The sequence below is a fragment of the Fusarium verticillioides genome, chromosome 4 (assembly GCF_000149555.1).
Source record: "Fusarium verticillioides 7600 chromosome 4, whole genome shotgun sequence".
Lineage (NCBI taxonomy): Eukaryota > Fungi > Ascomycota > Sordariomycetes > Hypocreales > Nectriaceae > Fusarium > Fusarium verticillioides.
In genome coordinates, this window is record NC_031678.1 from 851,734 (window position 1) to 879,695 (window position 27,962).

General features: G+C 49.1%; 7 protein-coding genes across 13 annotated transcripts; 4 read left to right on the forward strand and 3 right to left on the reverse strand.

Annotated features, from left to right (window-relative positions):
• The first annotated feature begins 297 nt into the window (after window positions 1-297).
• FVEG_04612 (T-complex protein 1 subunit gamma) lies at window positions 298-3,976 on the forward strand. Its single transcript, XM_018892420.1, has 6 exons — window positions 298-524; window positions 656-722; window positions 779-987; window positions 1,049-1,639; window positions 1,695-2,332; window positions 2,398-3,976. Exons 1-6 carry the CDS (start codon window positions 500-502, stop codon window positions 2,482-2,484), a joined length of 1,617 nt encoding a protein of 538 aa, XP_018749119.1. The 5' UTR covers window positions 298-499; the 3' UTR covers window positions 2,485-3,976.
• FVEG_04613 (hypothetical protein) lies at window positions 2,908-3,546 on the reverse strand (the record flags this gene model as incomplete). The annotated part of the gene is made up of 1 exon (XM_018892421.1): window positions 2,908-3,546. The coding sequence occupies one exon, from the start codon at window positions 3,544-3,546 to the stop codon at window positions 2,908-2,910; it is 639 nt and encodes a 212-aa protein (XP_018749120.1).
• A 1,334-nt stretch (window positions 3,977-5,310) lies between the features above and the next one.
• On the forward strand, window positions 5,311-7,861 carry FVEG_04614 (hypothetical protein). The gene is made up of 3 exons (XM_018892422.1): window positions 5,311-6,006; window positions 6,069-6,524; window positions 6,577-7,861. Exons 1-3 carry the CDS (start codon window positions 5,952-5,954, stop codon window positions 7,515-7,517), a joined length of 1,452 nt encoding a protein of 483 aa, XP_018749121.1. The 5' UTR covers window positions 5,311-5,951; the 3' UTR covers window positions 7,518-7,861.
• FVEG_04615 (hypothetical protein) lies at window positions 7,813-15,608 on the reverse strand. 6 transcript variants are annotated; one of them, XM_018892426.1, is made up of 4 exons: window positions 15,530-15,608; window positions 12,014-15,440; window positions 8,954-11,944; window positions 7,813-8,878 (listed from the first exon to the last, which is right to left on the reverse strand). In XM_018892426.1, exons 2-4 carry the CDS (start codon window positions 14,951-14,953, stop codon window positions 8,660-8,662), a joined length of 6,150 nt encoding a protein of 2,049 aa, XP_018749125.1. In that variant the 5' UTR covers window positions 14,954-15,440; window positions 15,530-15,608; the 3' UTR covers window positions 7,813-8,659. The 6 variants fall into 6 exon arrangements, with proteins under 6 accessions (XP_018749125.1, XP_018749127.1, XP_018749123.1 ...); XM_018892428.1 differs by having other exon boundaries at window positions 7,813-11,944; XM_018892424.1 differs by having other exon boundaries at window positions 8,954-15,440.
• Window positions 15,609-20,581: 4,973 nt separating this feature from the next.
• Window positions 20,582-22,491, reverse strand: FVEG_04616 (hypothetical protein). The gene is made up of 2 exons (XM_018892429.1): window positions 21,707-22,491; window positions 20,582-21,652 (listed from the first exon to the last, which is right to left on the reverse strand). The coding sequence occupies exons 1-2, from the start codon at window positions 21,843-21,845 to the stop codon at window positions 21,039-21,041; spliced, it is 753 nt and encodes a 250-aa protein (XP_018749128.1). The 5' UTR covers window positions 21,846-22,491; the 3' UTR covers window positions 20,582-21,038.
• A 38-nt stretch (window positions 22,492-22,529) lies between these two features.
• On the forward strand, window positions 22,530-24,316 carry FVEG_04617 (allantoicase). Its single transcript, XM_018892430.1, has 2 exons — window positions 22,530-22,936; window positions 22,997-24,316. The coding sequence occupies exons 1-2, from the start codon at window positions 22,834-22,836 to the stop codon at window positions 23,974-23,976; spliced, it is 1,083 nt and encodes a 360-aa protein (XP_018749129.1). The 5' UTR covers window positions 22,530-22,833; the 3' UTR covers window positions 23,977-24,316.
• A 19-nt stretch (window positions 24,317-24,335) lies between these two features.
• FVEG_04618 (allantoicase) lies at window positions 24,336-27,850 on the forward strand. Of its 2 annotated transcripts, XM_018892431.1 has the most exons (4): window positions 24,336-24,718; window positions 24,796-25,172; window positions 25,221-25,619; window positions 25,672-27,850. In XM_018892431.1, exons 1-4 carry the CDS (start codon window positions 24,568-24,570, stop codon window positions 27,187-27,189), a joined length of 2,445 nt encoding a protein of 814 aa, XP_018749130.1. In that variant the 5' UTR covers window positions 24,336-24,567; the 3' UTR covers window positions 27,190-27,850. The 2 variants fall into 2 exon arrangements, with proteins under 2 accessions (XP_018749130.1, XP_018749131.1); XM_018892432.1 differs by having other exon boundaries at window positions 24,796-25,619.
• The last annotated feature ends 112 nt before the right edge of the window (window positions 27,851-27,962 follow it).

The following is a 27,962-nucleotide window of genomic DNA, read 5'->3' on the forward strand; positions in this document are numbered from 1 at the left end:
CCGTACGTAGTAGATACCTCGAAACAACCACAGTGTTAATGGGAAAGTTTTGTATCATGGACAATTCTTCTCCAAATGTGAGCTCGATCGATGGAGGTGGGAGCTCCAAAGCTCAGCGGCTCTTGGCTAATATAATTGGTCGACTTCGTTTTCCAGGGGGTTCTCTGACAGGTCATGAGCTGGCCAAAATTGGGATAACTTACCAGGAGCTACTAAGCAAACGTAAGGCGGGGCGGGTTAATATCAAAGCCGAGAGAGCGCAAGCAGGATGGGAGCCTCCAGGTCCCCGCCAAAAATCCTCCATATCCACATCCACCACTGAACTTTTCTGTATGTGCGCGCCCGCCCCTCAACAACTGTTCTTTTAGCCTTTTGCCCCTCCGACACCGACAACCCGGCACCTTTTATTTCTTCGAACCACGCCTGATCGGAACTTCTGCTGTCGCTTGAAAGAGAATCATACCCTTGAGCTGAAGAAACACCAAAAACCTCGCCCATCATGCAGGCTCCGGTGGTGGTTATGAGTGAGTCTATCTATACCTCTACAAAATATATAACCCCCACACTAGAGGGCGAACCCCTGGGCCCTGAGCCTGAGAGGGGAGCTTCCAATATCTCTTTCAATTCGAAATCGAGGCTGACCGAGATTCTACAGACACCAACAGTGGTGAGAGGCAGACTGGCCGGAAAGCCCAGCTGTCCAATATTGCTGCTGCCAAAACGTATGCCATTGTCCCTATCCTCGAGTCGCGTGCCTGAACCTGACCACCGATCCTAGTGTTGCCGACATCATTCGATCATGCCTCGGCCCCAAGGCCATGCTAAAGATGCTGCTCGACCCCATGGGCGGTATCGTTCTCACAAATGACGGACATGCTATCCTCCGAGAAATTGAGGTCTCCCACCCTGCCGCGAAGAGCATGATTGAGCTCAGCCGGACACAAGATGAGGAAGTTGGAGATGGAACCACAACCGTCATTATTCTGGGTAAGAGAGCATGGCTGTACTGCAATGCTAGTTGAGCATATCACTGACATCATCTGCACAGCCGGTGAGATTCTTGCCCAAGCTCTTCCCCAGCTCGACCGTAACATCCACCCTGTCGTCATCATTTCCGCCTTCAAGCGAGCCCTCAAAGATGCCCTTGAGATCATCGAAGAGATCTCTCTGCCGATCGATGTCAACGATGACAAGGCCATGTACCAGCTCATCTCTTCTTCAATTGGCACCAAGTTCGTTTCTCGATGGATGGATCAGATGTGCGACCTCGCCCTCAAGGCTGTCCGCACTGTGACATGGGAGGCTGGTAACGGCAAGACTGAAGTCGACATCAAGCGATATGCCAGAGTGGAAAAGGTACCTGGCGGTGAGATCGAGGACAGCAGAGTTCTTGACGGTCTTATGCTCAACAAGGATATCACACATCCCAAGATGCGCCGGCGCATTGAGAACCCCCGAATCGTTCTCCTCGACTGCCCCCTTGAGTACAAGAAGGGCGAGTCTCAAACCAACATCGAGATTACCAAGGAGGATGACTGGAACCGAATTCTGCAGATTGAGGAGGAGCAGGTCAAGGCTTTGTGCGAGGCTATTGTCGCTGTCAAGCCTGATCTTGTCATTACGGAGAAGGGAGTGTCTGGTGCGTTCTGAACTCATGACTTCTGAGGAGCATGGCTTACTAATCTCTGTCATAGATCTTGCCCAGCACTACTTCATGAAGGCCAATATTACAGCTCTTCGCCGAGTTCGAAAGACCGATAACAACAGAATAGCCCGCGCTACCGGTGCCACCATCGTCAACAGAGTAGAGGATCTCCAGGACTCCGATGTCGGTACCAGATGTGGCTTGTTCGAGATTGAGAAGATCGGAGACGAGTACTTCACATTCCTTACCAAGTGCCAGGACCCTAAGGCCTGCACAGTCCTTCTCCGAGGTCCCTCCAAGGATGTCCTCAACGAGATCGAGCGAAACCTCCAGGATGCCATGGGTGTCGCACGAAATGTTATGTTCTCTCCTCGGTTATCGCCTGGAGGTGGTGCTACGGAGATGGCCGTATCCGTGAGATTGGGGCAACTCGCCAAGAGCATTGAGGGTGTCCAGCAGTGGCCCTACAAGGCTGTAGCAGATGCTCTTGAGGTTATTCCTCGTACTCTCGTTCAGAATGCTGGTAAGAGCCCTGTCCGTGTGTTGACAGATCTCCGAGCCAAGCAGGCCGAGGGTAAGAGCACCTGGGGTGTCAATGGTGATACAGGTGCCATTGCAGATATGAAAGAGTACGGAGTGTGGGAGCCTCAGGCTATTAAGCTCCAGAGTATCAAGACCGCCATTGAGGTAAGCATTTCACGACCTTCCCTGTTATTTACAACTACAGAACAGGATACTGACGATCTGAATAGGCTGCTTGCCTTTTGCTCCGAGTTGATGACATTTGCAGTGCCAAGAAGGCTGCGCAGATTGGTGGCGGCGGGGGTGGTGAAGAATAAAGAGAAACAGCATGTTTGTAGATGACAATTCTGATGTGTCTGTATGTGAGTGAGCGATAGTGGGATAGGCAGGCGTGTATTTCGGACTGCTTATACGAATGTCTGTTTGGATGGACTGGTCATACCCCTCTGTACTAGCCGAAAGAGCAAAATAGACAAACAAGGAAAATATGAACATAGTGGGCGCCGGAGCGAGCATGATATAGCTCCGGTGACTCTTCTCAAAGGAAAGAAATGGGTATCATATAAAATTACCTGTTTGAGGAATACTGTTGTGTCTACTTACGACGCCCTTGCGAGCCATTCTCCTCCTATGATCTAGGTCTCAAGTCTGATTCCGATAAAGCGTCCTTCTCGCCCCTGCCACTTCGGCGCAACAGGGCGCGACTTCTTCAGCTGCTGGCCTTTTGCATTCCTTTTTGTTTAGTCATCTTCGTCGTGAATGACTAGTCCTGTAGGCTGTATCGATGGCGTTGATTCCGTATCGTTCCCACGATGCCCAGTCTTGGTCTTAGAATCAACATCAGCAGTGTCCTTCTCAGCATCGTTTTCCGCGAGTGAGGAAGCATCTTTGGACTGTGTCGCGTTGGGCGTCTTGTCACTCGTGGCAGGGCCCTTGCCCTTCTTAGACTTGCGGGCCTTCATCTTCTCCCTCTTTTCGCGATTCTTGCGCGTGCGTTCTTCGTCTTTTCGATCGCGTTCAGTCTTGTCCTTGTTAAACTCTTCAATATCCTTTTCGCGGCGGAGATCCTCATCCATACTGCGAAGACGCTCATACTCGCGCCGACGGCTTGCTTTATACACATGAAACTCGCCTGATCCGGCACCTGCACTAGATCCTTGAACATTGGTGACAATTTCAGGAGGGGCGGAACGCAAGGCGGAACTGCCGGAGCCGGAGGTAGAGGACTCGGGGATACGGATGATTTGGTCGGGCTTTGAGAAGAGAGCCTCTACCGAGGCGGCTTGCGCTGAGACGGGCGTAAGAGCACGCTTCTTGGTAGGGCGATGGGATCGGGGATCGGCCGACGTTGGTACCGATTCGGGACCAGGAGCAGACATTTTGGAAAGAAAGAGTAATGTTGGTTATCCGATGCCTGATCTAAGGTAAGATGAAAATGGGCTGAGGCACGCGTGAGAATGAGACGTCGACGGCCGCGGTAGATAGCCTGAATAGGCAGAGGATCGTCGGGTGAATTGAAGTCCGTTGAATGATCGATTGATTGAGGCAAGAACCTCTGAATGGGAGCGGTCAGATGTTTGGCACGTGAAGAGAGCAATGGCCGGCAGATGCTAGATGGTTGTGTTGGTTTATTTGATGGGTAGGATAAATCAAAGATAGTGGATGCTAGCTAGGATCTGATGAGAGTGGCGTTGATTTGAGTACATACAAGGCCATCGGGGAGCAAGAAAATATCAGATCTTAACATAGGGGGACAAAATAGTCTCAGCAAAGGGTATCCTAAGCCTATAGTAACTTACCTGAATCCTTTTGTCATTTAGGATCAAGGCCCTGTATTTTCTCCCCCCCCCCCCTGGCAAGGTTACCAAGAATTAGCCTAAGTAGCCGCTGGGGGGTTGATCGCACCGGAATGGGTGTTTGAGGGTCGCCTGATAAGCGCGCGGCAGTTGAATTGACATCTCAGGCACAAAAAGGTTTCAAGCCGCGTCAGCAAGCCACAAAGCGACTCTGCGTGATGAACATGTGATTGATTGTAGTCAGGAAAGGCAACTATCTTCGTTGCAGAATGCATCAGTACTGCAGGCGGGAGCAGGAGGGGAAAATGCAAGACAAAGCCACTGGTCAGAGTTAGTATCAGATCGTCTCTAGATGACTTTATCCAGATATACGATGTTGTAATGGGCGGCTGGGCGCTTCCCGTTGCAGATCACATCACCTCACCATGTCTCCGCTATAGCCGTCATTCTTCAGGTGATGAGATTGATTCCAGATGGTCCAAGACAAACAAGGGGCCGTCTATATCCGATAGATGGTGATTAGGCGACGGAAAATGGATAAACACCACGAGATTAATCATGATCATGTCCACGGGAGGGCCGAAAGAAACCAAGAAGATGGAAAAAGGAAGAAAACGAGAAGTATGCATGGGAGAGGCATGAACATGAACTTTGGGTACCGTCGTGACTAAACTGTCTGCTACAGTGGCCGGGATCACTCAATCTGGCTCTGCAGATCTCCAGGATTGGCTAACCAACACCAGATTGCCAGATTCTCAGTATCTTTGACAAGGGAGAGCAAAAAGAGGACCAAGTTGGTTTCAAGGGTACGGGAATGGTAAATCATATGATTTGATATCAGCGGATATCGTCCACCGCCATGCGATGTCCGTCCGCGGGCGGAACAACTCAAGGTCATAAACAGGTCAAGCACCGAATCGTATCAGTCTTCGGACTTGTATCGCCAGATGGTCCCAGCACGCTTTTCGCTTTTTACCCATGATTAGGTAGCAAGAACCGTTTGCGGGCCCCTCCTCCAGATCGTGCCATGGGGAGGGGAGCTGCCCCTTGTGCCTCTGCTTCATTCGTAATATTAGCAGGGATTCGGAAAGATTTGGTTGAGACTAGTCCATCAACCAAGAACTCTTATGGGCTGTTTCTGTCTCTGTGTGATGACCAGCTTGAATATGGCCTCCGTTGTCATTGGTCAATCATTGTGTGCTTGGAGGCTTGACCGTTGACGACTGAAAAGCTGTTTTTCTGTTTCGGTCGACAGATGGCGGGGCGGCTCCGGCCCCCAAACGAGGGTGCTGGTACCTAGTTACCTACCTCGAAAGTACAGCACCCTTGGAATCTCCTCCCGTTTGCCGGCGCCGCCTAGGCCGCCTCTCCGCTCGGATGGAAGGCTCAGGGTGCATGATACGTGGTCCCTAGGTAGATAGGCACACACATCTTTCCCTACTTCCCTCCAGCTGGGCTGAGGTGGTGGTGGGGGGTTATCCCGGCATTTTTGGCGGGGCATTTTTTTTTACGGAAACATGGTTGCATGGCATGGCATGGGCTTGCACTTGCCCTCACTCTGATGGATGCTTCAGGTCAGGATGTCTCGTGAGCTTGAGCCAACGACAACGGGGTTAGACAAGCCTCACTAGAAAAAAAAGACGTTGCAATACACGCTTCATCTTCCTCCAGCTTTTCTTCGTTTGTTTTTTATGACACTCAGCTCCTTCTCTTTCTTCCAAACTTCCATCCCTTTCTCTTTCAGGATTCATAATTGGTGACTCCTGCCTATGCTTTGGCTGACCAATTGCAAAACTATCTATCCCCTACTCCGCCATATTCTATCCCGTCTTGACCCAACCTGTCTCACAGCTTGAAAACCTCCATTCAACTTATACACCTACTGTGAATACGCTCAGGGCCCAAAATATCAAACTCCCCCTTCGACTTATCAGAGACACGCTCAATCACTTAAAGACTACCCCTCTATATCACATCCCCAAAGCATCATGACCAAGCCACGCTTGATCATTCTAGTTCGCCACGGCCAGTCCGAAGGCAATAGTACGTTCATGCTCTGGATTTTTTCGTCCCTCATTGTTCAATACGTGCTGACATTTATAAAGAGAACCGAGAAATTCACCAGACCGTTCCCGATCACCGAGTCAAACTTACGCCAGAGGGTTGGAACCAAGCCCACGATGCCGGACGCCGTCTCCGAAGCCTCCTTCGTCCCGACGATACCTTACAGTTCTTTACCTCTCCATACCGCCGCACACGTGAAACAACAGAAGGAATCCTCGAGAGCCTGACCTCGGACGAAGGCTCCCCGTCGCCCTTCCGCCGAGCTAACATCAAGGTGTACGAAGAACCTCGGCTACGCGAGCAGGATTTTGGTAACTTCCAACCATGCAGCGCTGAAATGGAGCGTATGTGGCAAGAGAGGGCCGATTATGGCCACTTCTTCTACCGTATACCCAATGGAGAGAGCGCTGCTGATGCTTACGATCGTGTGAGCGGATTCAATGAGAGTCTCTGGCGACAATTTGGCGAAGATGATTTCCCCAGCGTCTGTGTATTGGGTACGTATTTCACCAACCAGCTTTGCGCCTTTACTAACAGTACATTTGATAGTGACTCACGGGCTCATGTCCCGTGTCTTTCTCATGAAATGGTATCATTTCACTGTCGAGTACTTCGAAGATCTCCGAAACATCAACCACTGCGAGTTCCTCATCATGCGTAAGCAGGAAAACAACAAGTACCTTCTAGAGAACAAGCTGCGAACCTGGTCCGATCTGCGGCGAGAACGAAAAGATAAAGAGGAAAAGGACAAGGACAGCTCGAAACTCCCACGCACCAAAACTTTTGTTGTTACACGCCGATGGGGTGGATGTCCCAATGGCTGTGACCATAGTCGCCACTATGCTAAGCGTGAGGATTTGGAGATCATGCGCAAAAAGGATCATGAGAACGGCGGGCCAGAGCCTTACGGCAAAATTACAAACCCAGACGAGATCATATCCGTCGTCAGCCGGAAGCAGAAGGCTCAATTAGACTGCATCGGCACCAATATTGAGAGCACCAACCTCGGAGCTCATGATGATGGACCAGAGATCGACATTTCATCAAACCATGAAGGCAAATCCATTTCTGACCTCAATGATACTCCCTCAGTCATCTCTGCCAGCGAGTATATCCAGTCGCCGTACTTGCATATTGGCCGCGATGGGGGTGGTAGCTATTCTGGCCACACATCTGCCGCCGAGACTGATAACGACTCGTCAGAGGATGAGAACATAAGCTTACACGGTATTGCCTCCTTGAACGCGCAACTAAACAGGACCGTTGGCGAAAGAAGCGAGAGGCCTTCATACAATCAGAAACCCCTCCTCAAAGCCGGTCCCGAACATCTAGCATACACGAGCGATAAGGATAGCCCGGATGAATATGCAAGGACTAACCGTCTTGGTGATGCATCTACCGACGCCTCTTGTGACGGTGACGCTGAACTTGTTGAGGATTTGGATCGCGCTGAGAAGGAGGATCGAAGTATTCGGGGCAGTGTTTACTGATCATATTCTAACTTGGATGGGTGCATTCTCACTCTCTTATGATTCGAACTTCATGGGAACCGCGGATACCAGCCCGCCAAGGCGAGGCAAATTGTTTTGATGATTTTCATGTCTTTATTTTAATGACGAACGATTTTGGAACGGATTACGGAAAAGCAATGGATAGAACGACCAACTATGCTGGCATGGTTTTGAGATTGAGCTATTTGGGGGCCATGATAGTGCTTGTGTTAGTTTAACATCATAAAATAACATGGTTGTCCCTCCATTTTCAGACTTTCTGATCACGCAAAACTGTTCTTGAAATGAGTATAATTTAAATTGAGTTCTTTATTTTTGCCTCGTCCTGAATATTGTATAGCACCGTGTTGGAAATGCCCCGCCGCCACCTCTTTTCCCGCGGCGTGCGTCTATCTAAATATAAATAAATATCGAGCAATGTTAAAGAGATTCAACCTATCCTGCTCGTCCATTTTTTATGCATAACCCATACTCTTCGCCAAAAACATTACCAAAAGAGAACAAAAATGTATATCCTCATTGTACCTGCCGCATTGGCTAACGTGCATTTGACCCATATGGCAAAATGAATCATTCAATCAGGCCGGGGTAGCAAGACATGAACAACGCAAACAGAACCCCTTGACGCCATATCCAGTCTTCGAGCCCTCCCGGAACCCCCTCCGGCCAATCAACCCAGATGAGTGAAAAGTGAAACAAAACAGACAACAGGCGCGTGAAAGATCGCCAGTACCCATTATAAGCCCTGCGCCAATGCGATAGGTGGCATCCAGCAACATGCAGAAGACAATTTGCCTGACCGAGGCAGGAAAATTGTTGTTGATATAAAAGTCATATAGCCCAGAAGTAAACTATGCCAATAGAAATAAGGTCATTTGCCAGGCACCTCGACCTATGCCGGCCCTATTGAGCTGCAACACGGCTTAGCTTGGCAGTAAAAGACCATGATGGCCCTACATAGATCTGTCTGGTCTAAAATAGAAGCTACCGTGGTATCATTTATTAACGGAGGAGGGAAATCGTGAACAGTCATCGAATGTAAAAGGTCCAAAAAGAAGAAGCGGCAGAGGCGTGACTGTGCGCCAGAATTGCTTGAGAGGAGAATGGTAAGAGTGTTGTGATCAAAAGAACTTGGACATAGCTCTGCTGAGATCGATGAAGTCGACTGGCTTCGTGACGTAGTCGCTGAATCCCGCTGCGACACATTTATCCTGAACGTCTGACATGACGTTGGCTGACAAGGCGATAATAGGCATCGGAGGGAAATTGTTGGCAATTTCCCACTGTCGAATCTCGCGGCACGCTTGGTAGCCGTCTTTTCGTGGCATATGTAGATCACACTAAGAATTATGTGTCAGTTATTAAAATCCTCATTGGAGACTGGAGACTGCAGACTATGGTATAGAGTAACATACCAAAATCAATGAGTAGTGCTTGTGTGGCTTTGACAAAACCATATTAGTGCACTCTGCGCCATCAACGGCAATCTCGACGTCAACCCCAATCTTCTTGAGGTACTTCATGAGAACCTTCTGATTGACAGGATTGTCCTCGACCAGGAGCACCTTGTAGCCCTTGTTGCCCATGCGCCGTTCAATCTCCTGGTAGCTAGCCTTCTGATTCTCGACCATTTGCTGCGCCGTAGAGCGATTACGATCTATGCTAAGATCACGCATCTTGTTTGGATCGAATATGACAGCAAATCGAGACGGCTTCACAGGTTTGTAGATAAAAGTCACCATGTTATCTGAGAGGAGCTGCTCATATTTAGTGTTGGCCGCCAACTTGATGACAGCTTGTCGTTGCACCGAATCTGACAGCACGAGGATAGTCGTCTTATCGATTGTCTGTGATTTTGTAATGTCATCCATAAGGCCAATGATAGCCTCAGCAGAGGGAAGGTTGATGACGATATGAGTGAACTTGATAGGGTCCTCACCACCAATCAATGTCTGTGCCTCATTCACGCTTGCCAAAGCTGTGATCTGATGGGGTACATCCTTTGGTAGAGTCATCTCAATATGCTGAGTAGTGGCCTCGCGACTATGGAACTGCGGGCAGATGATGAGGATTGAGTACATGGGTGGTCGGAAGTCCTCAGGTGAGCCACTGCCAGGTAAGAGATGAGTACCAGGAGAGCTGCGCCCTGAGGGCATCTCCAGCTTCATCTGAGACAAGTCTTGCCCACTAGCTTTAGCCGCCTCGCTAAATCGGGCCAGACCACCAGTGACAGATGTTGCAGAGGATCGGTCGGTGACCTGCGACTTAGCTGAACGGACAGACGGGTTGGAGCTACCAACAGAAAGGCCTCCAGGTGACGTGAACTCTGATGTTGTGCCTCCAGGGCTAGCGCCTTCGGCGTTGCGTAAATGTTTTGGCGGAGGGAGAGGCTTGATAGTGCTGGGAACATTATCAACCATCTCCGGTCTAGGCGTGAAAGCACCAGTAGCAGGAGGGCTATCAGGCAAGTTAGGGTGATCATCGGCTGTAGGAAGGCCAAACCGCGCTGTGAAGGTAAAGGTAGAGCCTTTGCCTAGCGTTGCGCGTCCCGTCATGCTACCGCCATGTAGTTCAGCAAGCTGTCTAGAAATGACGAGGCCCAGTCCACTCCCACCGTGTTGCCGAGTGCTACTTCCATCGATTTGACTAAAAGGTTTGAAGATCAACTCCGCCTCCTCCTTCGAGAATCCGCGACCTGTATCAGTCACAGAAAACTCCAGCATGATCTCATTCTCGTCGACATGGGAACCCTCCGCGACGTAAACACGGCATCGACTGAAGACTTCGCCCTCTGAGGTGAATTTGATGGCATTGCCAGTGACGTTGAGGAGAACTTGGCGAATTCGCACCTTGTCGCCCTTGACCCATGCAGGTACATCAGCCTCAACGAGATAGTTCAACTCCAGTCGTTTTGCAATGGCCATTGTGGAAACAAGCTCGTTCACGTCTTCGATGATGGACCTGGTATGAAACCATTCGTACTTTAGTTTCATCATGCCAGCGTCGACCTTAGATAGATCTAGAATGTCATTGATAATCATGATCAAGCTGTTGGCACTGGTCTGTATGGTGTTGGTGTAGTCGAGCTGCTCTTCATTCAGAGTAGTATCCTGTAAGAAGCTTACCATGCCCGAAATTCCGATCAAGGGAGTACGAATCTCGTGGGACATGTTGCTCAGAAATCTTCCCTTGGTTTCCATGGCCTCCTTGAGCTTGGTCTCAAGAAGCTTGTGGTCGTTGATGTCTGTCGCAGATCCAAAGTAGGAGCTAGCACCACTGCCGAAATCAATAGTGTCAATCTCAACGCATCGGATCAGATGCCAACGGTATTCTCCAGTCTTGGACAGTAATCGAACCTCAGTTGTGTATGAAACTCGGCCAGCGCTATCAGTCGCCACTTTGATTATTCCCTTTCGAGCCAGTTCAGTCAAGTCTGCAGCAGGCCAATCGTACGCTGAACTGCTGCTAGAGCTGTTGTTCCGCGACAGGGCCTGCTGCACATTACGGAGGGGCGAGTCTTGAGGTGTCTGGGATTTTGGAGGTTGAATGGTGGCAGTTGACGCCGCCTCGGACTGTGCAGATCCTTGCCGGTATATCTTGCTATGACCCTCACGTCGTATTCCGCCAGGGGTTGAAGGTTGGGTAGAGGGAATTCGGCATTTGGCAAGATCGTCCGGATGTACAAAGTCCATGAAACCCAATCCGAGTGAGTCAGAGAAGCTTTGCCCTGTATACGAGAGCCACTGTTCATTGGCAAAAGTGATTCCTTCGTCTTCGGTCGCTGTGAAGATGATCTGAGGGATGAGGTTGGCAAGTAATCTGTGTTTAGCCTCCGATGCCTCAATTTCCTCTTGTCGCGCCGCTTTCAGCTCAGCAATGTGCTGATCGTGTATATCCATGTACGATCCAAGAAATTGCATGATAACCCCTCTCTTATCCTTTGAGGCAACTGCTCTAGCATAAAACCACCTATATGCACCGTCGAATCGTTTAATTCGAACAGTCCTCGAAAATTGTTCGCCCGTGCGAATAGAATGGCCCCATGCTTTTAAGTAGTCGTCTCGATCATCAGGGTGAAGGCTACCCCATGGGTCTGCGGCAAGGTCGGTGGCTGTCTGGCCTCGGTACGAAAGATAACGGCTGTTGACCCAGACAATTTCTCCGGTCTGCGGAAGTGCGACGAACACATGAGCGGGTAGGGAATCTAAAATCAGTCCCTTGAGTCTGTCCGAAGGCGGCGGCATATCAACAGCTGTAGTAGTTAATGAGCCACTCCGAGAAGGTGCAGAAACGGGTGTCGGTCTAGCTGAGAGTGTAGAGCTAGGCGGAAGAGATTGGAAGGTGGAAGCAAAATCTGCACCATATGAATGAAGCATGCTGTGCCCTTGTCGAGTGCCACGTCCGGTCTTCGTAGAGTCAGCCATATCTTCAGCTGTATCGTCATTGTTGGTAGGATCCAGAGTATCTATACTGACATCTGGAGCGTCAACCTGGCTCGACTTTTTGGTCAAACCGCCAGTCGATTCGTCAGAAGACGTACGGGTTGCTTTATTATCGGCTGCCGAGTTTTGCTCTGGACTCTCTTGTGTAAGGAAAGAACCGCTGACTCGTATACTTCGCTTCTCAGCAGGAGAAGTGTCTTTTGAACTTGTTCTTGCCCGTGAGGTCCCTATGCCGCCAAATGTTTCGTGTCGCGCGGGTACTGGTCTTTGCCTTGAACTGAAGTATCCCTCTCCTTGAGGTGTTGCAGCGGGACTCGAGGTCGGCGGTGGCCGCTTGTCGGCATGAAAGCCTCCAGATCCCTGGTCCCACCCAGGAGTGCCCAATGGAGATCCAGTAGCACTTTTCGAAACACCAGAATAATCGCTCGGGCTCGTCATACTACCAGCGAGAGACTGGTGTGGAACGACGTCATCCGCAGTCAGATAAGCCATGCTTTCCAATGGCCGCCCATCGTGTGCAACCGCCCCAAATCCAGTCGTCTGCGGCCGTTTCCGTTGGAGCCCTGCCAACTCAGTCTCAAGATTACTATAGTGCCGGCATAATGAGAAGGTTGTGGCCATATGAGGTGCCAAATGTTCCAAGGAGTGCTTGAGATTAGATGGATATGGGATAATTGGGCTTAAAATTGATAAAATAGCGATCGGTGCTGGTTTATCTCTCTTGAGGCTGTCTGGTGTATTGCGGCCACCCTCCTCGCTAGGAGCAGGAACATTCTCGCTTTTCGTACGCGCGTGAGATCTTTGCTCCATCAAAGTGCTGTCAAGTTTAAAGGTTCGAGTGGGTTTCGAGAGAAGGACGTGAGACAAGGGGATGTGAAGAACCGTCCATGAGTTATCAACGCCGATAGCTTCGGGCGGTCGCATCCCAGTGTAATCCTCTGTGCCAGTATCTGGGTTGAATGAATCTTCGTCGACCATGGCATCTGTGAAAAAGGGGTTTTCTTTGGGATCAGCGCGTACAGCTGGTGATGGAGCTGGCGATTGTGACCAAGGTGAAGGTGGCGCTTGTTCGAACTCTTCATACTTAGGCGTTGGAGGCCTAGGCATATCGTCTTCTAAGCGGCCCTCTAACCGTGAGGCTATTGATTTCGCTCTGTCAGCAGCTGAGTGGGTTTTGCTGCGAGTCGGTACACGAGAAGAACTAGCTGAGTTGAACATTGATGATAATTTCGAGAATGAGTCCGAGCGTGGTTTGGCAAAATTCCTTGGAGTGGTCGAGGATGGTTCCGGGGCAGCAGGTTTTGGTTTCTTCGACGACTCAGCCGGGGCTTCATCAGCGAGATACGGATATGATCTAGTAAGTGCAATGGCCCTTCCGCGTTCGAGTACTCGCATGATACCACTGTGGTCAATCAAAGGATCCGCCTCATAATCAAGAGCCTGTAACACTGGTAGAACACGCCCCTGGCTTTCCTTTTCACCCATGAGCGGCGCTTCCCAGCTCGGGATTTGTTGCTCAATGGCATCGTGTTCGTCAAGTGTCATCTTATTCAGTTTGGCATAATCGAGATAGGACTCTTTTGAGGCAGGTCCTGCAGGATAATTGCTTTGGCTCCTGGCAAGAAATGCGGGCCGCCGAGCCTGTGAATTAGGCGGAGTTCGTGTTCTCTCCCTCTTATCCTCATAAGTCGTGAATGAATGGCGACTGAATAAGTTTGGCCGGGAGGCAGACTTGGCATGCAGATTATCGTCAGAAATCGGTGGCGTAGTACTAGAGCCGGGCCAGGATCTATCGTAGTCGCCTGTGCTCATGACAACGCTACTAGACTGTTTGGCTGCTATATAACCCAAACTTAGATCGTCCTCCTTGTGAAGATTGAAGGTTGCTTTTTGGCCCCAAGGAACATTTTCGATGTCTGTTGTGTCAGCTGGAATAGCAAGTGTTACTCGTTCAGCTTTGTACACATCTCTCATAATTTGAACAACATTCGACCACCAAGCATCTAATCCAGGCTCAGCAGCTAGCATTAAAGAAAGATCGTAGAGGTTAGGATTGGGAAAATCGAGATTCTCGGGCTGTGGGGACATTGCGGACGGATTGAAAGTGAAGTTGGATGCTGGAGTCGAAGTACTTGAAAGGACCTTATCCTGGGCAGCCATGCCCAAGGCGTCAAAAGAACCATAGCTGAAAGATCGTGGAGCACCTGTAGGTGAGAGTGTGGTAAAAGGTCTATGCAGATATGACGGCACGAAACCGGCAGGGGCCATTCGTGGAAACGGATATGACGGTGTTCCTGCAATGGGCCCTGGGGTGGGAGCACCTCGGACTGTAGCATTCGATTCAGTTGAGGTCGTTGTCAGAGCTGAAGTCTGAAGCGGTGAACTGGAAAGTCCTTCTTCGGGGATAGGAGAAACCCGATTCTTTTCATTGGGGCTTGCCATCAAGCCTCGGGCAGACATTTCGCGGCGTTCAAGGTCGCGTGCAAGCTTTTCTCGATATTCGTTAAGTTGCTTCTGTGATGACGCTTGGGTGGGAAAGGGAGCACCACCGAAACCTACACGCCGAGGACTCAATGCATCTGTTCCAGCAAGGGCAGCCAATGGCTCGACAGTGTTACCCGAGCCCTTGGTCACAGAAACAGTGCCCTCATCGGTAGGATCTCCTATCATGTTGTTGTGGACGCGGGGCTCTTTAGATTGAGCATCAAGGGGCGAGGATGGAGGGTGGCTCGGGTGGCGATCCGTCGTCATTGCGTCACGCGCGGTTGGTGTCGCAGTCGCATTTATAGTCGAGTTCGAAGTCGATTCCGGCATCACACTTCCATTTCTAATAGCGCTCACAGGCAACTTCTCAGCCAGCGAAAACGACGGCAATATAGGTGTCGGAGAGGCGAGAGTCGTCAAGTCCTGTTGACGCGATGGTGATGGGATCGATATTATGTCGTCGCCAACCGGCGAGGTGGCTCTTTGCATGCCTCACAGGAAAATAAGTCGTCCAACGACGTACTGCCGGATCCTTCTCGCCGGCAGGAAGAGTAGTGTTGAGGACAATTCGCGATTTAAAGGATATGTCAAGCTTAAGGTAGTAGTGGAGGAGGGGGGATAGAGGTCGACGCTTTGTTCCCTCTAACCCCAAGCCAACAGTGGCAGCACAGTGGCAGCAACGATAGTCTCTAAGAAACCTAGCACCGGCTGATCAACGACCGAGGTGTTTATTGACTCGTAGGGAGGTCAGGATAGGATGGCCCAGGATCCGAGTGTGAGGGCCGTAAGAGGATGTTCCAACAACGGGGCAACGAGCGGCCGGAACGCAACGCAGGAGGTTTTAGGGCGGAAAATTGGGGGTTCGACCACACAGCGGTCCTGCGCAGTGAATTGTATTGTCTCTCAGATTGTCTTGGTGCGGAGATTCAAAAGGTAGCGGCGGTAGCGGTGGTAGAGAGAGGTGGACTGAACTGCCCTGGCCTGGTTAGTGAGAGACTGGAGACTCCTCAAACGGGCACTTTGAAGAACCGATTTCAAGGTGGGCAAAGTTGGCTTCTGGCTTGCATTTGACTCAGGTACATCAAAGTAGCGTACAGCGGCTCCGTGGCACCAGTTAGCATACAATGGTCGGACACACTACTTGTCTGGTACTTGGCTAGTTCACGATGCTGGCGCGCAAAACGGGGGTCGGTAGTGCCAACCCTGTACGCGATGACGTAGAGAAAGCGACCCTCAGGGAAAGAAGCAAATGTGTAGGTAGCACCTACCTGGTCACCTACCTACATAGGTACGTACTGAATGGAAATCGCTGCCAGAATAAAGTGCATTAAAAAAGAGGGCTAAAAGGAACTTCTCTTCTCCATTCGCACACATATTCACGGCCATGAATCGCTTCGCACGAGACCATCTTGCCTTGTCACTTTCCATCCTAATCGCATTGTATTTGCATTACATGCACAGACTCGAGCAGTGATGACGTTAAGAAATAACAATCAGCGGTACCAGTAAACCGCAGCACATCAGTACATAACCATCCATGCATTCAGGGGATTGGCTGGCTGGCTGGTCGGTGCTCATGATGCTCCTGAGCGCAGATTACAATGAAGCCCAAGGAGGTCAATGGCTGCAAAAGTGGGTGCTGGCAGCTGGTGCATCATCATCGTCATCGTCCGCTGGTGTCCCTGGTAGCCAGCCAAGCATCAGCCCCAGCCGATGACCACTTACAGCCCTGGCAAAGCTTCTAGCGGCAAGGTAACTTCCACTGGTGAGGGGAGCTTTACTTCCAGCAACAACCACGTCCATCATTGCCATACTGCCTGCATCCAATGGCTGCCAGGATTTCTGTAGGTACACAAGCTTTTCCATGGCAAATACGCCAGTGTTGATCAAGCGCGCTGTAGTGGCGGTTACGAACCCAGAATTTGGTTTCTTGAAATGCCCCTTTGCTCATAAGAATCCAAGAAACCATAGCAGCATCCCGTCTAACGGGTATTTATTGTGGGCAGACTCTAAAGTGATTTTGCTTCTTTTTGCGGTCAAGACGCTGTTCGTTCATGCGACCAATTTGGCAGTCATCCGTCCTGGCAAGTCTTTCAATGTTATTATTCTTCATGCTTCTTTGTGACAGATCGAAGCGGCGCTCGAGCCACCACTGTGACCTGTTATCGGTCATGGTGGTGGTTCCCCATAGACCCCTCTCATTCTCGCTCTAGATCGGCGATCTTCAGGTAAATTGTCTCTGTTTGGCATTTTGACAGGAGCCACGAAGACAGGGACAAGGACTTTCGGTCGTGTTCAGAATGAGGCTCTCTATGCTATTTACTCGTCAACAAAAAGACTAGGCGTCTTGATGAGCATAGTAGCATACTACTAACAGCCGTCTGTGCCTAATCCCCATCTCTGGTACAATGCAGGCCGCCCAGGTATTCCTTAGAACAAACCAGCATGAGTCTCTTTAGGCGAACCAGTTACAAAACCAGCCAAACCAATGATTTCCTCCAGCCCTCATGATTCAACGGACTTCTTCTGTCTCCCCTATTCGCCAAACGCTGCCAAGCGAGTTAACTCGATCACACTCGGCGTCCAGTTGACATCATCATGGACTTCATGTTTTTTTGCTGCTTGTCTGTTAGGTACCCGGTATGTTATTATTGTTGTTCGTGGAAATAACCCGCTTCACCGAATTCCATAATTGAGTTCCTCTTCTTTTGCCTTTTTCCCCCGGAAGCTCCAGAATGAATTCATTCTCCAGAGTACTAACGTCGTTTTACCGACAACTCAATCACACTGCAAATTAGGCTCTCGGGTGGTGCTTTTTGGTCACATACTCCCTTCAGCAGTGGAGAGGCCTTTCTGGGGTCAGCCCTCAATTCCAATTTCAATGTTTCCATATTAGGACCCGACCCAGCCTAGTTGGCCTAACTGGCCTTCCACAGGGGCTACGGGCTGACGGAATGTAGCCGGACAAGCAAGAGAACCAGCCATGGAAGACTTGATTATTACCTCCATTATGTACTGGGATATTTTATCAACATACTGGACTGCTGACGCCTACTTTCAGTTCGTACGGAGTATGTCTGGTGTACCCAAGAGCCAACCTCCCTAGCAGTCTTTCTATCTTTCCAGAGAGAAATATCACAGTGGAGATTTTATTAGAAGAAGATCTTCAAAAGAAAAGAGAAAACCTAGCTGCCGAGTGAGTTCCTCTACCGTGTTGAAAGGAAAGAGGCATACCCACTGTGCAGCACTTAACGCGAATTAAAGATGCCATCCCTCTTCGAGGTCAGTTCAACTGGCATTTGGACAGGTTCTCTTCCTTCGGTTATTTATGCACTTTGTGTGCCTCGATCAGGACCTCGTAAAGTAGTGGGCTTATCTGAAATCTAAGATGTGACAATATTGGCAGTAATTCCTCGTCATTACACAAAAGGCTGAACTATTTGTTCCACAGGAAGCTCAGCTTCTGTCGTGTTCGTCACAATTGTAGCCAGGCCTACATTTGTTCCTTCATTTCATTGGATTTCGCGCCTTGTCTCATTGTCTCGTGCTTCCACCGGCGCCTGAAGCAGCGGCTGGTTTGAGATGAAAGCGTTTTCGCATGACGTTTGTGTGCTCAAGACTTTGCGTGACGTCAAACGGAGCGCGCCACAAGAGATCCAACCAATCTCAAGTTGTGGGGTGAGCCATGCCCATGCTGTCTCTGGTGACAACGTGTCTAGCCTCCGATGTATGGATCTTATAGAAGCTCCGAGTAGAACCCCCAGGAACATTAACACTTCAGACCTGGTGATTGTCAAGATAAAACTCTTCAATGAGTCCCCTTAATACTGTTCTAACTTACTGTGAATTTTTTATCGCCTAAGATCGAGCCCTGAGTTAGCCTGGGGAGACTTTCATCTGCTTTAGATCCAGGCACCTGGGTTTACTTATCCGCTGCTTTGTTGTAACTTTGTTATCGTCTCAGACAACAACAAACAACAGGATGAATTAGTAACACAAACAACTACTGCGAGATTATGATATTCATAGCGAATCTATTTTCTTTTTTTAACCTATGTTTTTTTTCTTTTTCTGAAGAAGCTGATATCACGCAGAACCCCAAGAGTGGGAACTGGACAACCACAATGACAACGTAATCGCTGTGGAACAGAAATTATAGTACCACGCATTTCATCAATTGAGTCTGGTTGGTCAACGGCATATTAGATCTTCAAAAGATCGCAGGGCTCCCTTGGGCTTCTTATCGCTTTCCACGGCCTGTGCAAGGGTGTGATCACAGGTCATAAAGCGATAGGTAGGTGTGAGTCGGTAGCAAGTTTTGTCCAAACCTCCCACACCAGAAAATATAATACATTACGGAGTAGGTACATTGCATAGGCATAGATTGTTTATCTCCGTGCCATTAGAGCTTCTCATACCCAACCGGGGGTTTTGGGCAAAGAATGTGGGACTTCTTCTCTACCAGCCAGTGTTGACAATCGATGCTGGTCCAATCTGAATCGGGGATTATTCGAGAAGTTCAACTAGTGCGGTGTCTATCCTGGCCTATCTTGGTTACTCTTGATTCACCAACCGTTCGGATGCCCACGCCATGACCGTTTTTTTGTCTGATAGATGGATCCTTGCTTTGAGCTTGGGGTCTGGTGAGATGTGGGTTATCGAATGACTTGAAGATTTTGTGTTTAGAATATAAAATACCTGTCATACGTACATGGTTTTCATTCGATGTACATAGTATGTGCCCACGGCTAGTGAAATCTCAGCCTTTAACTTGCCTCACTTCCATATTGCATTGGCCTTTTGGCATGATCTCTCCATTAAGTTGACCCGTGATCAATACCTACCTTACCAATCTAAGGTAGTGGGTTCACGTGGCATTGTTGAGCCTTGTGCTTAACGGTTAGGCTTCGGCTTCGGCGGAGTTGATGTTTATCGCAAAAAGTAAGGTAGTAATACTATGAGAGATGCAGAGTAATCAAATAGATATGCACCTGCAATTGCGTGTAGGTGAAGGTAATAGGGCCAGGGCTAAGAAAGCTTATCGACTATTCACCGTCATAGTTGCGTTGTTAAGGAAATCTAGCGATCTAGGTAAGTTAATAGTTTAGAAGGCTCGTGAAATTGCCTGTCTATCATATCATATTGCATGCTATTTACGGCACCATACCTGGCATATAATAAACGTGGCCGACATATGTGCCAAATTTAGGGGCCAGATCTCGGTTCGCTGTTAAAATGCACTGTAGTATCTCTTGTATTGGGAATTTTGAGGAATGCCTGGACCGCAGTCATCGGTCCGGATCTTAAGGATGAGATGCTTTGACGGTTTTTAAGTAGACCATACAGATAGAACAAGGGTTAGATGGGGCCTAAGAGTCTCCTGAGAACGGTATGCATTCTTAAAACTACTCATTTCACATATGATAAGTCTTCTAGCTAGCAACAGTATGAACGTATTCGGACTCTGTAATGTCTAGCTGTAAGAACTGGATTTACCTGAGCTTTGTATCGCCTTGTCTGTTACTGCGTAACCTCCCAGGCATAAGGAGAGCGATAACAACTCGTAAAATACATCACCGAGAGGTATAGCATAACTACATAGTATATACAAGTTTGTTCTCTGTCTTATGCTGCTCCACCAGGAACACTTCATTGACAGAAAACAGTATCGTTTGTCTGCTGCCAACAAATTCCACAAAACGGCAGAATATGTTTGAATGGCGACATATCACCGCAGTGTCTCAGGGGTGGAAGAAAACACCAACCTTCAGTCTTATACAACAAGACTCCTGGACTGATTTGGGATAATACTTCGTCTTGAATCCCGAAATTTCACTCATTCACGTATCTGATGAAAGACCTAACCCTCTCTCTGCCTCTACGAAAGAGAACCCGTTGTTCCTGGATTGGGGTAGAGAGAATCATAAATTTTCTATCATGCCAAAATTAAACCTCCAGCTGTCTTGAAAATGTTTCTTCAGAGCGTTTTATGATGGACTATGTCTGGCCATCAGATGTGTTCGGCTTCAGGTCCTGTAATACGATATGACAGATGATATCACTCGAGCAATAAAGACTGAGGTTGTACACATTTGGTACACTTGCTCTGAAGGAAGGGCAGATCTACGACTACAAGTCTTTGAATGGTCAGCGTGTTGCACACAGCACTGTAGCTTTTATGGTCGATACAACTCAGAAGTTGATGACACGTAGTTGCTAGCTTCGTCGTAGACATATTTCCTATATCGCATCGTGAGACAGGTAAACTGAGTACATTGTGATAGTTAAGCGCCAATGCCTAAGTAACAAAAAGGGTGGGAAAAATGAACTGCATTAAACATGATGAAATCTCGCTCGCTGATAGCGGCGAGAGGCGCGACTACTCCCAGCAAATTCCTCACAATCGTGCCAAAGGCGCAGTACAAAAGCTTTCAGGACGACAGTTGCAAACAGTGAGACCACACACCAGTCACCGTGTTCTAAGGCTGTTCGCGAACTCATCGCACATAGGAGGACCTACAGGTTCCTTGTAACTGGTTTCCAGCAGGGTTCAAGTGATACAGACCAAGGACGGTCAAGTCGAGCCAGGACCTGGAAAGCCGAGCTTTTGCTTCTGAATCCGAGGCACAACACCCACTAAAGTGACAATAGCCAGCAATAGCACGGCCCATAGCTTGATCTTGAGCACATTGTGATTGTAGTCTGTCTCGACAGCACTGACGACGGTAGCCAAGAGCAGAACAAAAATGATATATCCACTCCAGCGATGATACTTCCAGACAGCCTTGGCATTGTCCACGCCGCCATATAGGGCCGGGGTAGCCCACATGGTAAAACCAACACCGTATTGGAGAAGAAGAACGATAGAAGTGATGACACCGAGATAGCCATGGACAGAGTGAAAGTGGGGACCGTTGTTTGCAATCTTGTTGTACTCGATGATGGTCACGCCAGCAACAAGAATCAAAAAGGCCACGAGGTTGAGACTGGCATGTACGCGCTGGCCGACACGCTTCTGCTCTGCCGTATGGGTCGGCTGTAGACTTAGAACAGACTGAGCGAGGGTGAGAACCGCGAGAGATTGAAGGAGTGGGTGGGCTGAGAAGAGGATCAAAGGCTTAGAGAGGATGCTTGCCCAGATCAGAATAGTGAGTAGGACCACGCCTAGCTGAGCTACTATTCCAGTACCTAATATAACGTACAGTCAGCTATATGTCGGTTATGTACAAATTCGAAGCTTACCGAGAACAAGATTCTTGATCAAGGGGACCCCATCTTCTTGCGCAGCATCGCCAGGTCGACCAAGGAGAGGCTCGGTTTCTCTGGCTGGCAAATCCTCGATAGGGGGGAATCGCTCCGGGACACCTGTAGCACTTGCCATTGTGAGTGAACTAACAGGTAGAGTCGTCTTCTGAGTGTGAGACTCGAGCTTTATGTATACGATCTGCAAACGAAATAGCGGATAAAGAGGTGCCCAGTCGAACTCTCCGTTCACTTATCCACGCCCCCGGCCTATCAACTGCGTATGCACTTGGAGGGTATTCGCAAATGTAGATAGGTCACGTATGTAAGTGAGAAGTTTACAATGATAGATTCGTGTTTTCGTTTCGCTTCTATTTGCAATCACCGTTGACGTCAATGAGATGACTGAGCTTTGGCCAATCACAAGTCATGTTTTGGCAATAGCGCGGGGTAGAGCGACGGATACATCATGTAGCGCAGTAATCGCGTCAATGTCTAGGGTACCAAGGTAAGGAAGAAGGAAATGAAAACGGAACAGAAGTACTGGCAGATGATCTATGTATGAACCTGGCATAATTATCTATTACTCGAGCAAGCAGCTTAAGCTACCAGATTAGCTCTTCATCTACTCAAACCGACTCGCCACAAACGATGATCTGGTTGGCCCACTGTCGCTTTAAAGGTCCCTGAAAAACGGCCGGATGGCTAAATGATACGATCCTCCACTCCCCCGAAGCCGGCGACGGGACGGCAATTGGCCAGACGGCCGGTGGCCAGCCGAAACTCCAGAATTATCTGAAGCTGCATCACAATAAAAGCTGGGATTGGTGAAGGATCGTACGTAAGAGGATCGTCAGATTGTTTGCAGTACCGAAACGTCCAATAAAAATAAGAGATCAGGCCAAAAACCCGGCAGCATTTGCCATGATCCAATATTAAGGCCATATCAGTGGGCAGTTCGGAAGTGGCCGAGCTCCCCTTCTCCGACTAATAGGACAGATCATGGTGCGCAGCCGAAGGAAATAAGGCGATAAGACCGTTCTACAAAATTGTTCAACCCCCAAGTTCTAGAGAACTATAGATCCGCAGACTCTCATTATACATTGCATAAACAAACACTTCACATCATGACTTCCATTGCTGACGAAATCGAATACAAGCTCGACAACGTCGAGGTCGCAACGATTCGTCCAGACGACATTAACAAGACTTTCCGTTCAACATGCATTGGTATGAACTTATATGGGCTCATTTATACTGACCCGTCGTAACAATGCTGAACAATCACAGATCTTATCTCCAGTGGTCTCGGTGGCCGAGTCCTTGGCTACTCTGACCAATGGTTCTGTGAAGCGTCTAACCTGTTGAACCCCAGAGCTCCGATTGCTCAGCCAGGTAAGATGGTCTTCACAGGTGCTTGGTATGATGGTTGGGAGACTCGACGACACAATCAGGAGCCATTCGACTACGCCATAATCAAGTTGGGCGTCGCCTCCGGCACGATTGAAGGGGTCGAGATCGATACAGCCTTCTTCAACGGAAACCATGCTCCTGCTATCTCTGTTGAGGGTATCTTCAGCCAAGATGACGACAAAGTTGTTTCATGGGGAGGAGGCCGAGGAGAATGGGAGACCATCCTCGGGATCCAGGAGTGTGGTGCTTCTCAGCGATTTGCCTGGAAGCTCAAGACTCCTAGCCGAAAGGCATACACACATGTGAGGCTCAACATGTACCCCGATGGCGGTATCGCACGATTCCGTCTCTATGGGCACGCCGTCCCTGTATTCCCTGAAGACAAGGATGCCATCTTCGATCTTGCTGCAGCTCAAAACGGCGGTGTTGCTGTGTCGTGCAGCGACGAACACTTTGGAACCAAGGACAATCTTATCATCCCTGGCCGAGGAAAGGATATGAGCGACGGTTGGGAGACAAAGCGATCACGAGGAAAGGATCATACAGACTTCGCCATCATTAAGCTCGGTGCCCCTGGATACATCGAGAATTGGGTTGTTGATACTGCGCACTTTAGAGGCAACTACCCTCAAAAGGTCTCAATTGAAGGTTGTGAGTGGACAGGCCATGGCGATCCTGTCGCAGATGCCACAGCCTGGAGAGTCTTTGTACCCCCTAGCAAGACGGGACCCGATCAGGAGCATCAGTTTGAGAGTGAAGAGAAAGAGAAGAAGGCCCTGGTAACCCACGTAAAGCTTATCATGATTCCTGATGGTGGAGTGAAGCGACTGCGGGCATTTGGCAAGCGAGCAGTCTAGGGTACGTGACGAATGAACTTTGGATATGTTCGTGATGAATACAAATGAAATAAATTGGCATAAGCTAAGATTGGCATGTATTGGATATCATCTTACTGTTGGGTGGATACACATCAATCTCAAACAATTCGCTTCTTATTTCACGCATCACAAACATTAGCTGCCATGTCTATGGATCATGTCGGTTTTATTTGAAGCAGAGACCCTATGAAATACCGGATTGGGTGCAAAGCTATATCCAGTAATGCTGTGGCTGTACCTCGGTGACGACATGTGTTGTATGTGTAGAGGTGATAATTAACGTTGGGTGGTATATCTTAGCGGAGCTGCTCCAAAACCTAAGCGGAATGACGGTTTCTCCACGATTTCACCAGGGACAAAGTGGGTAGGTTGCTCTCCACGACAACTCAGACGACATCAACACAAGCAACCAGCTTTCAGCTCCGACGACATCTCGATCCGATAACGCCTACTTATCCAAGAAACAGTAGAGAACTAGCAAGATCGCATTTCTTTATCGTCAAATAATCTCTTGCAAGATTCCATGCACCACGCGACGAATCTGAATCTGTCTCTGCCCCTCCCTCCATCATGGATCTAGGGGACTCTATCAACCCCGAAGCACAGCCTGAGGAAAAGCCTCGCACTCTCCCTGCAGATCTACCCAGATCTCTCGATGACAGAAGGCATGTGCCAAATGAGCACCTGATCACCGAGACCGAGATGTACGATGGCTGGCAAGGTTCGTTGCATCGCCACTGCGCATTTGCATTTGCGCATCTTGTATAGCCCAACACGTCACTGACACATTTGTAACAGGCCAGTCCCAGTTCCTCACAACACCAGCTATAGCAAAGCCTCTTAACTTTGGCAACCTATCGCTAAACGACCCCGAATACGAGGATGACATTACCAAAGGACCCAAAGACAGCGACACGCGATTAATGGAAATGCTGGCCGCCCAGGCAGCGCACCAAGCAGCTCCTGCTTTCGAGAACGAAGATGAGGTTGTGAATAGTGAAAGCTTGTCCGAGGCGGAGAAGAAGGAGAAATTACAAAAGGCACTCAACATGGCTGCAAGTAACGGCGATGTCGACAGAATTCGAAAGCTTCTCAATGGAAAGGCAAAAGACTACATTGATTTGGACGCTGAAGACGAGGATGGGACACCGCCCCTTATCTATGCTAGCTGCTTTGTGGGTGTGCCGTCATATGTTGCACATAAGTCACTAACCTCCAGTTAGGGCCATGAACCTGTTGTCCAAGCATTGATCGATGCAGGTGCCAACGTAAACAAACAAGACCGCAATCAATGGACAGCTCTAATGTGGGCCATGACAAATCGACACAAGGGTATTGCTAAACTACTCCTCGATAATAATGCCTCCTCCGACCAAAAGACATCATCGGGACGAACAGCATTCGACTTTGTCCCCCCGGATAGCGAGATGTCGTTCTATCTCCACGATAATGGCTACAGTATTGGAAGCGCCGGAACAGATGACTTTTACCGACCTGGGTTCTCCCAGGATAGATTCGAAGAAGAGATGGCTGAGAATGAGATGCGGAGAAGACTGATGATGGAGAGTGCTCGTGATCTCGAGGTTGACTTGGGAAACGTGGGTATGGATGATCAACCCGAGGTAGGGTCCAAATCGAAATCGTGAAGAGCTGTTGGACTGACTCTTAACATAGCCTGTCGATGAGTTTGAGGAAGAGCAACAAGAATTCGACTGGAATCGCTGCTTACATGATCAAATGTTTGTTTTTCAAGAACACGAACTTGAACGCATCCTTGATATCGTTATTACCAATATGACGCCTCAGAGATCACCGACACAGAAACCGGTGCCAGCCAACATGATATTTCTTAGCGCACGATATGCGCATTACCACTCAAGCCCCGAACTTCTGGAGCGACTCTTGGTGTCAGCTATGGATTACATCAATGATGTTGTTGAGAGGTGTCAATGGGATATGACTATTCTAGCATTTTGGATCTCAAACGCCACCCTACTGCTTCACTATCTAAAGAAAGACCCTGGGCTCTTTGAGGCAACGGGCGAGTTCCAGGCGCAGCTGGCTGAATTGATAAATGAGATCTTTATTCTCATTGTACGAGATGCTGAGCGACGTCTGGACAAGGTCTTGGACGTAGCCATGCTGGAACACGAGACTATTCCCGGATTCGAGGATATCACTTTCCAAAATGAGTGGAAGCTCTTTAAGCGAAAGAAAGAAGTCAAAGAGGAGCCACTAGAAAAGCGATTCAGACCACCATCACCGAAGCAGCGAGCAAAGCCAGCCCCCCGAAACGTCACCTCACTTCTCTCCTCTACTCTATTTGTACTCGACCTTTACGATATCCACTCCGTGATCACTGCGCAAATCATTTCCCAGCTTATTTACTGGATTGGAGCAGAGCTCTTCAACCGCATTATGTCAAATCGAAAGTACCTGGCAAGAACGAAGGCCATGCAGATTCGCATGAATATCTCAATCCTAGAAGATTGGGCTCGGACGAATAACAGACAGGCAGAGCACTTTGAAGGAGGTGAAATGCGCTCTTCTGGGGAATCAACAATGGATGCTACTCGAAGACATCTGGCACCCGTAATCCAGCTACTCCAATGGCTCCAGTGCTTTTCATCACTTAATGGAGATGATATGGAGGCTCTGGTTATCACACTACAGCAGCTCAAGAGACTGAGTCCCCAGCAACTTATCCACTCAGCCAACCACTACAGGCCAGAAGTGGGCGAGAAGGGATTACCAAAAAGTGCTATGAAATACTTGATTAATCTACAGAAAGAGGCGGTGCTCAAGCGAGAGAGACGGCGGAGTGGTGTACCTTCACCACAAAAGTCGGGCCAAGACAGCACACCAGTGACACCGGTAAAGGGCCGGTCAAACGGGAATAATCTCGTCACTCCTGGAAGTACTGCCAGTCCTCCAGAGGATGATTGGGACGAAGATGATGACATGCCAGAGCATCTGCTGCTGGATCCCGCCCTGATGTTGCCTTTCGTGCTCCCGTCGGTAACTGACATGCTTGTAACTTACGGCGCTGGACTCGGTGGAGTCAACCGTGAGCGAGAGCGCAAGTATATCCCCACGGTGCCACCGGAGTTTCTTGAGAAGTTGGAGGTGAGCGGCGGAACTAGAAAGGGACCCATGTTCGGCGAAGCAGATTGGGAGAATGAAGAAGTTTGAGGAAGTGACACTAAGGCCGTCAAGGATGCACAACCAAACCGGCTGACAGCGAGACTCGACCTGGAAGATCCAATGATGGGGGAGGGCTGCTTCTGAGACTCTTTTGCGTAAGCAACGAGGTCTCTCGCAGTTGATATCAAGGATTCGGTGATAGAACGTGGACGTCAAGGAGCATCTCACGGGCCAGATTTGGCGAATCAAGCCAGTGGTGGCAGAGACTACGGAAAGCCTCATATGCAACCTGCAAGGGGCGAAAAGCCCTGAGTGCCGAGAGAAACCCCACGGTGACGGACGCGCATCCGCTGCCACGTTCTCAACGCGTTGAAAGACCATCGCCAGACGGTGGGGCATTTGGCAAACGGCCCATCCTATACAGTTTCCAGGCCAGAAGAGGCAAAATGGAATATGTCTTCATTTGTAAATTCTAACACGAGCGAGGTTGTATAGTTCAGCACATGGCAAATGGAGTCGTGCAAGGAAAATCTAAGAACCTGGTGGTTTGCCAATTCTTTGTTGCTTTTTTCTAATCATGAGAGACATGTGCCAGCCCTCTCAACTCTCCCATACACCAGCCACCTGATCGAACAGTGACTGTTTGACTCATCGGGCTTGTGGTTGCAGAGCAAACTTCAAGCTTTGTGGGCCAAATGCGCCATACTCCAGCCTAGCTAGCCTAGCAAGGGTTTTGTATCCACTTTAGAACACCGCGACGTTGTCTTTTGCTGCATGCACTCAACCGTTGGCAGTCTGGATGTACAGTACGGAGTAAGCTA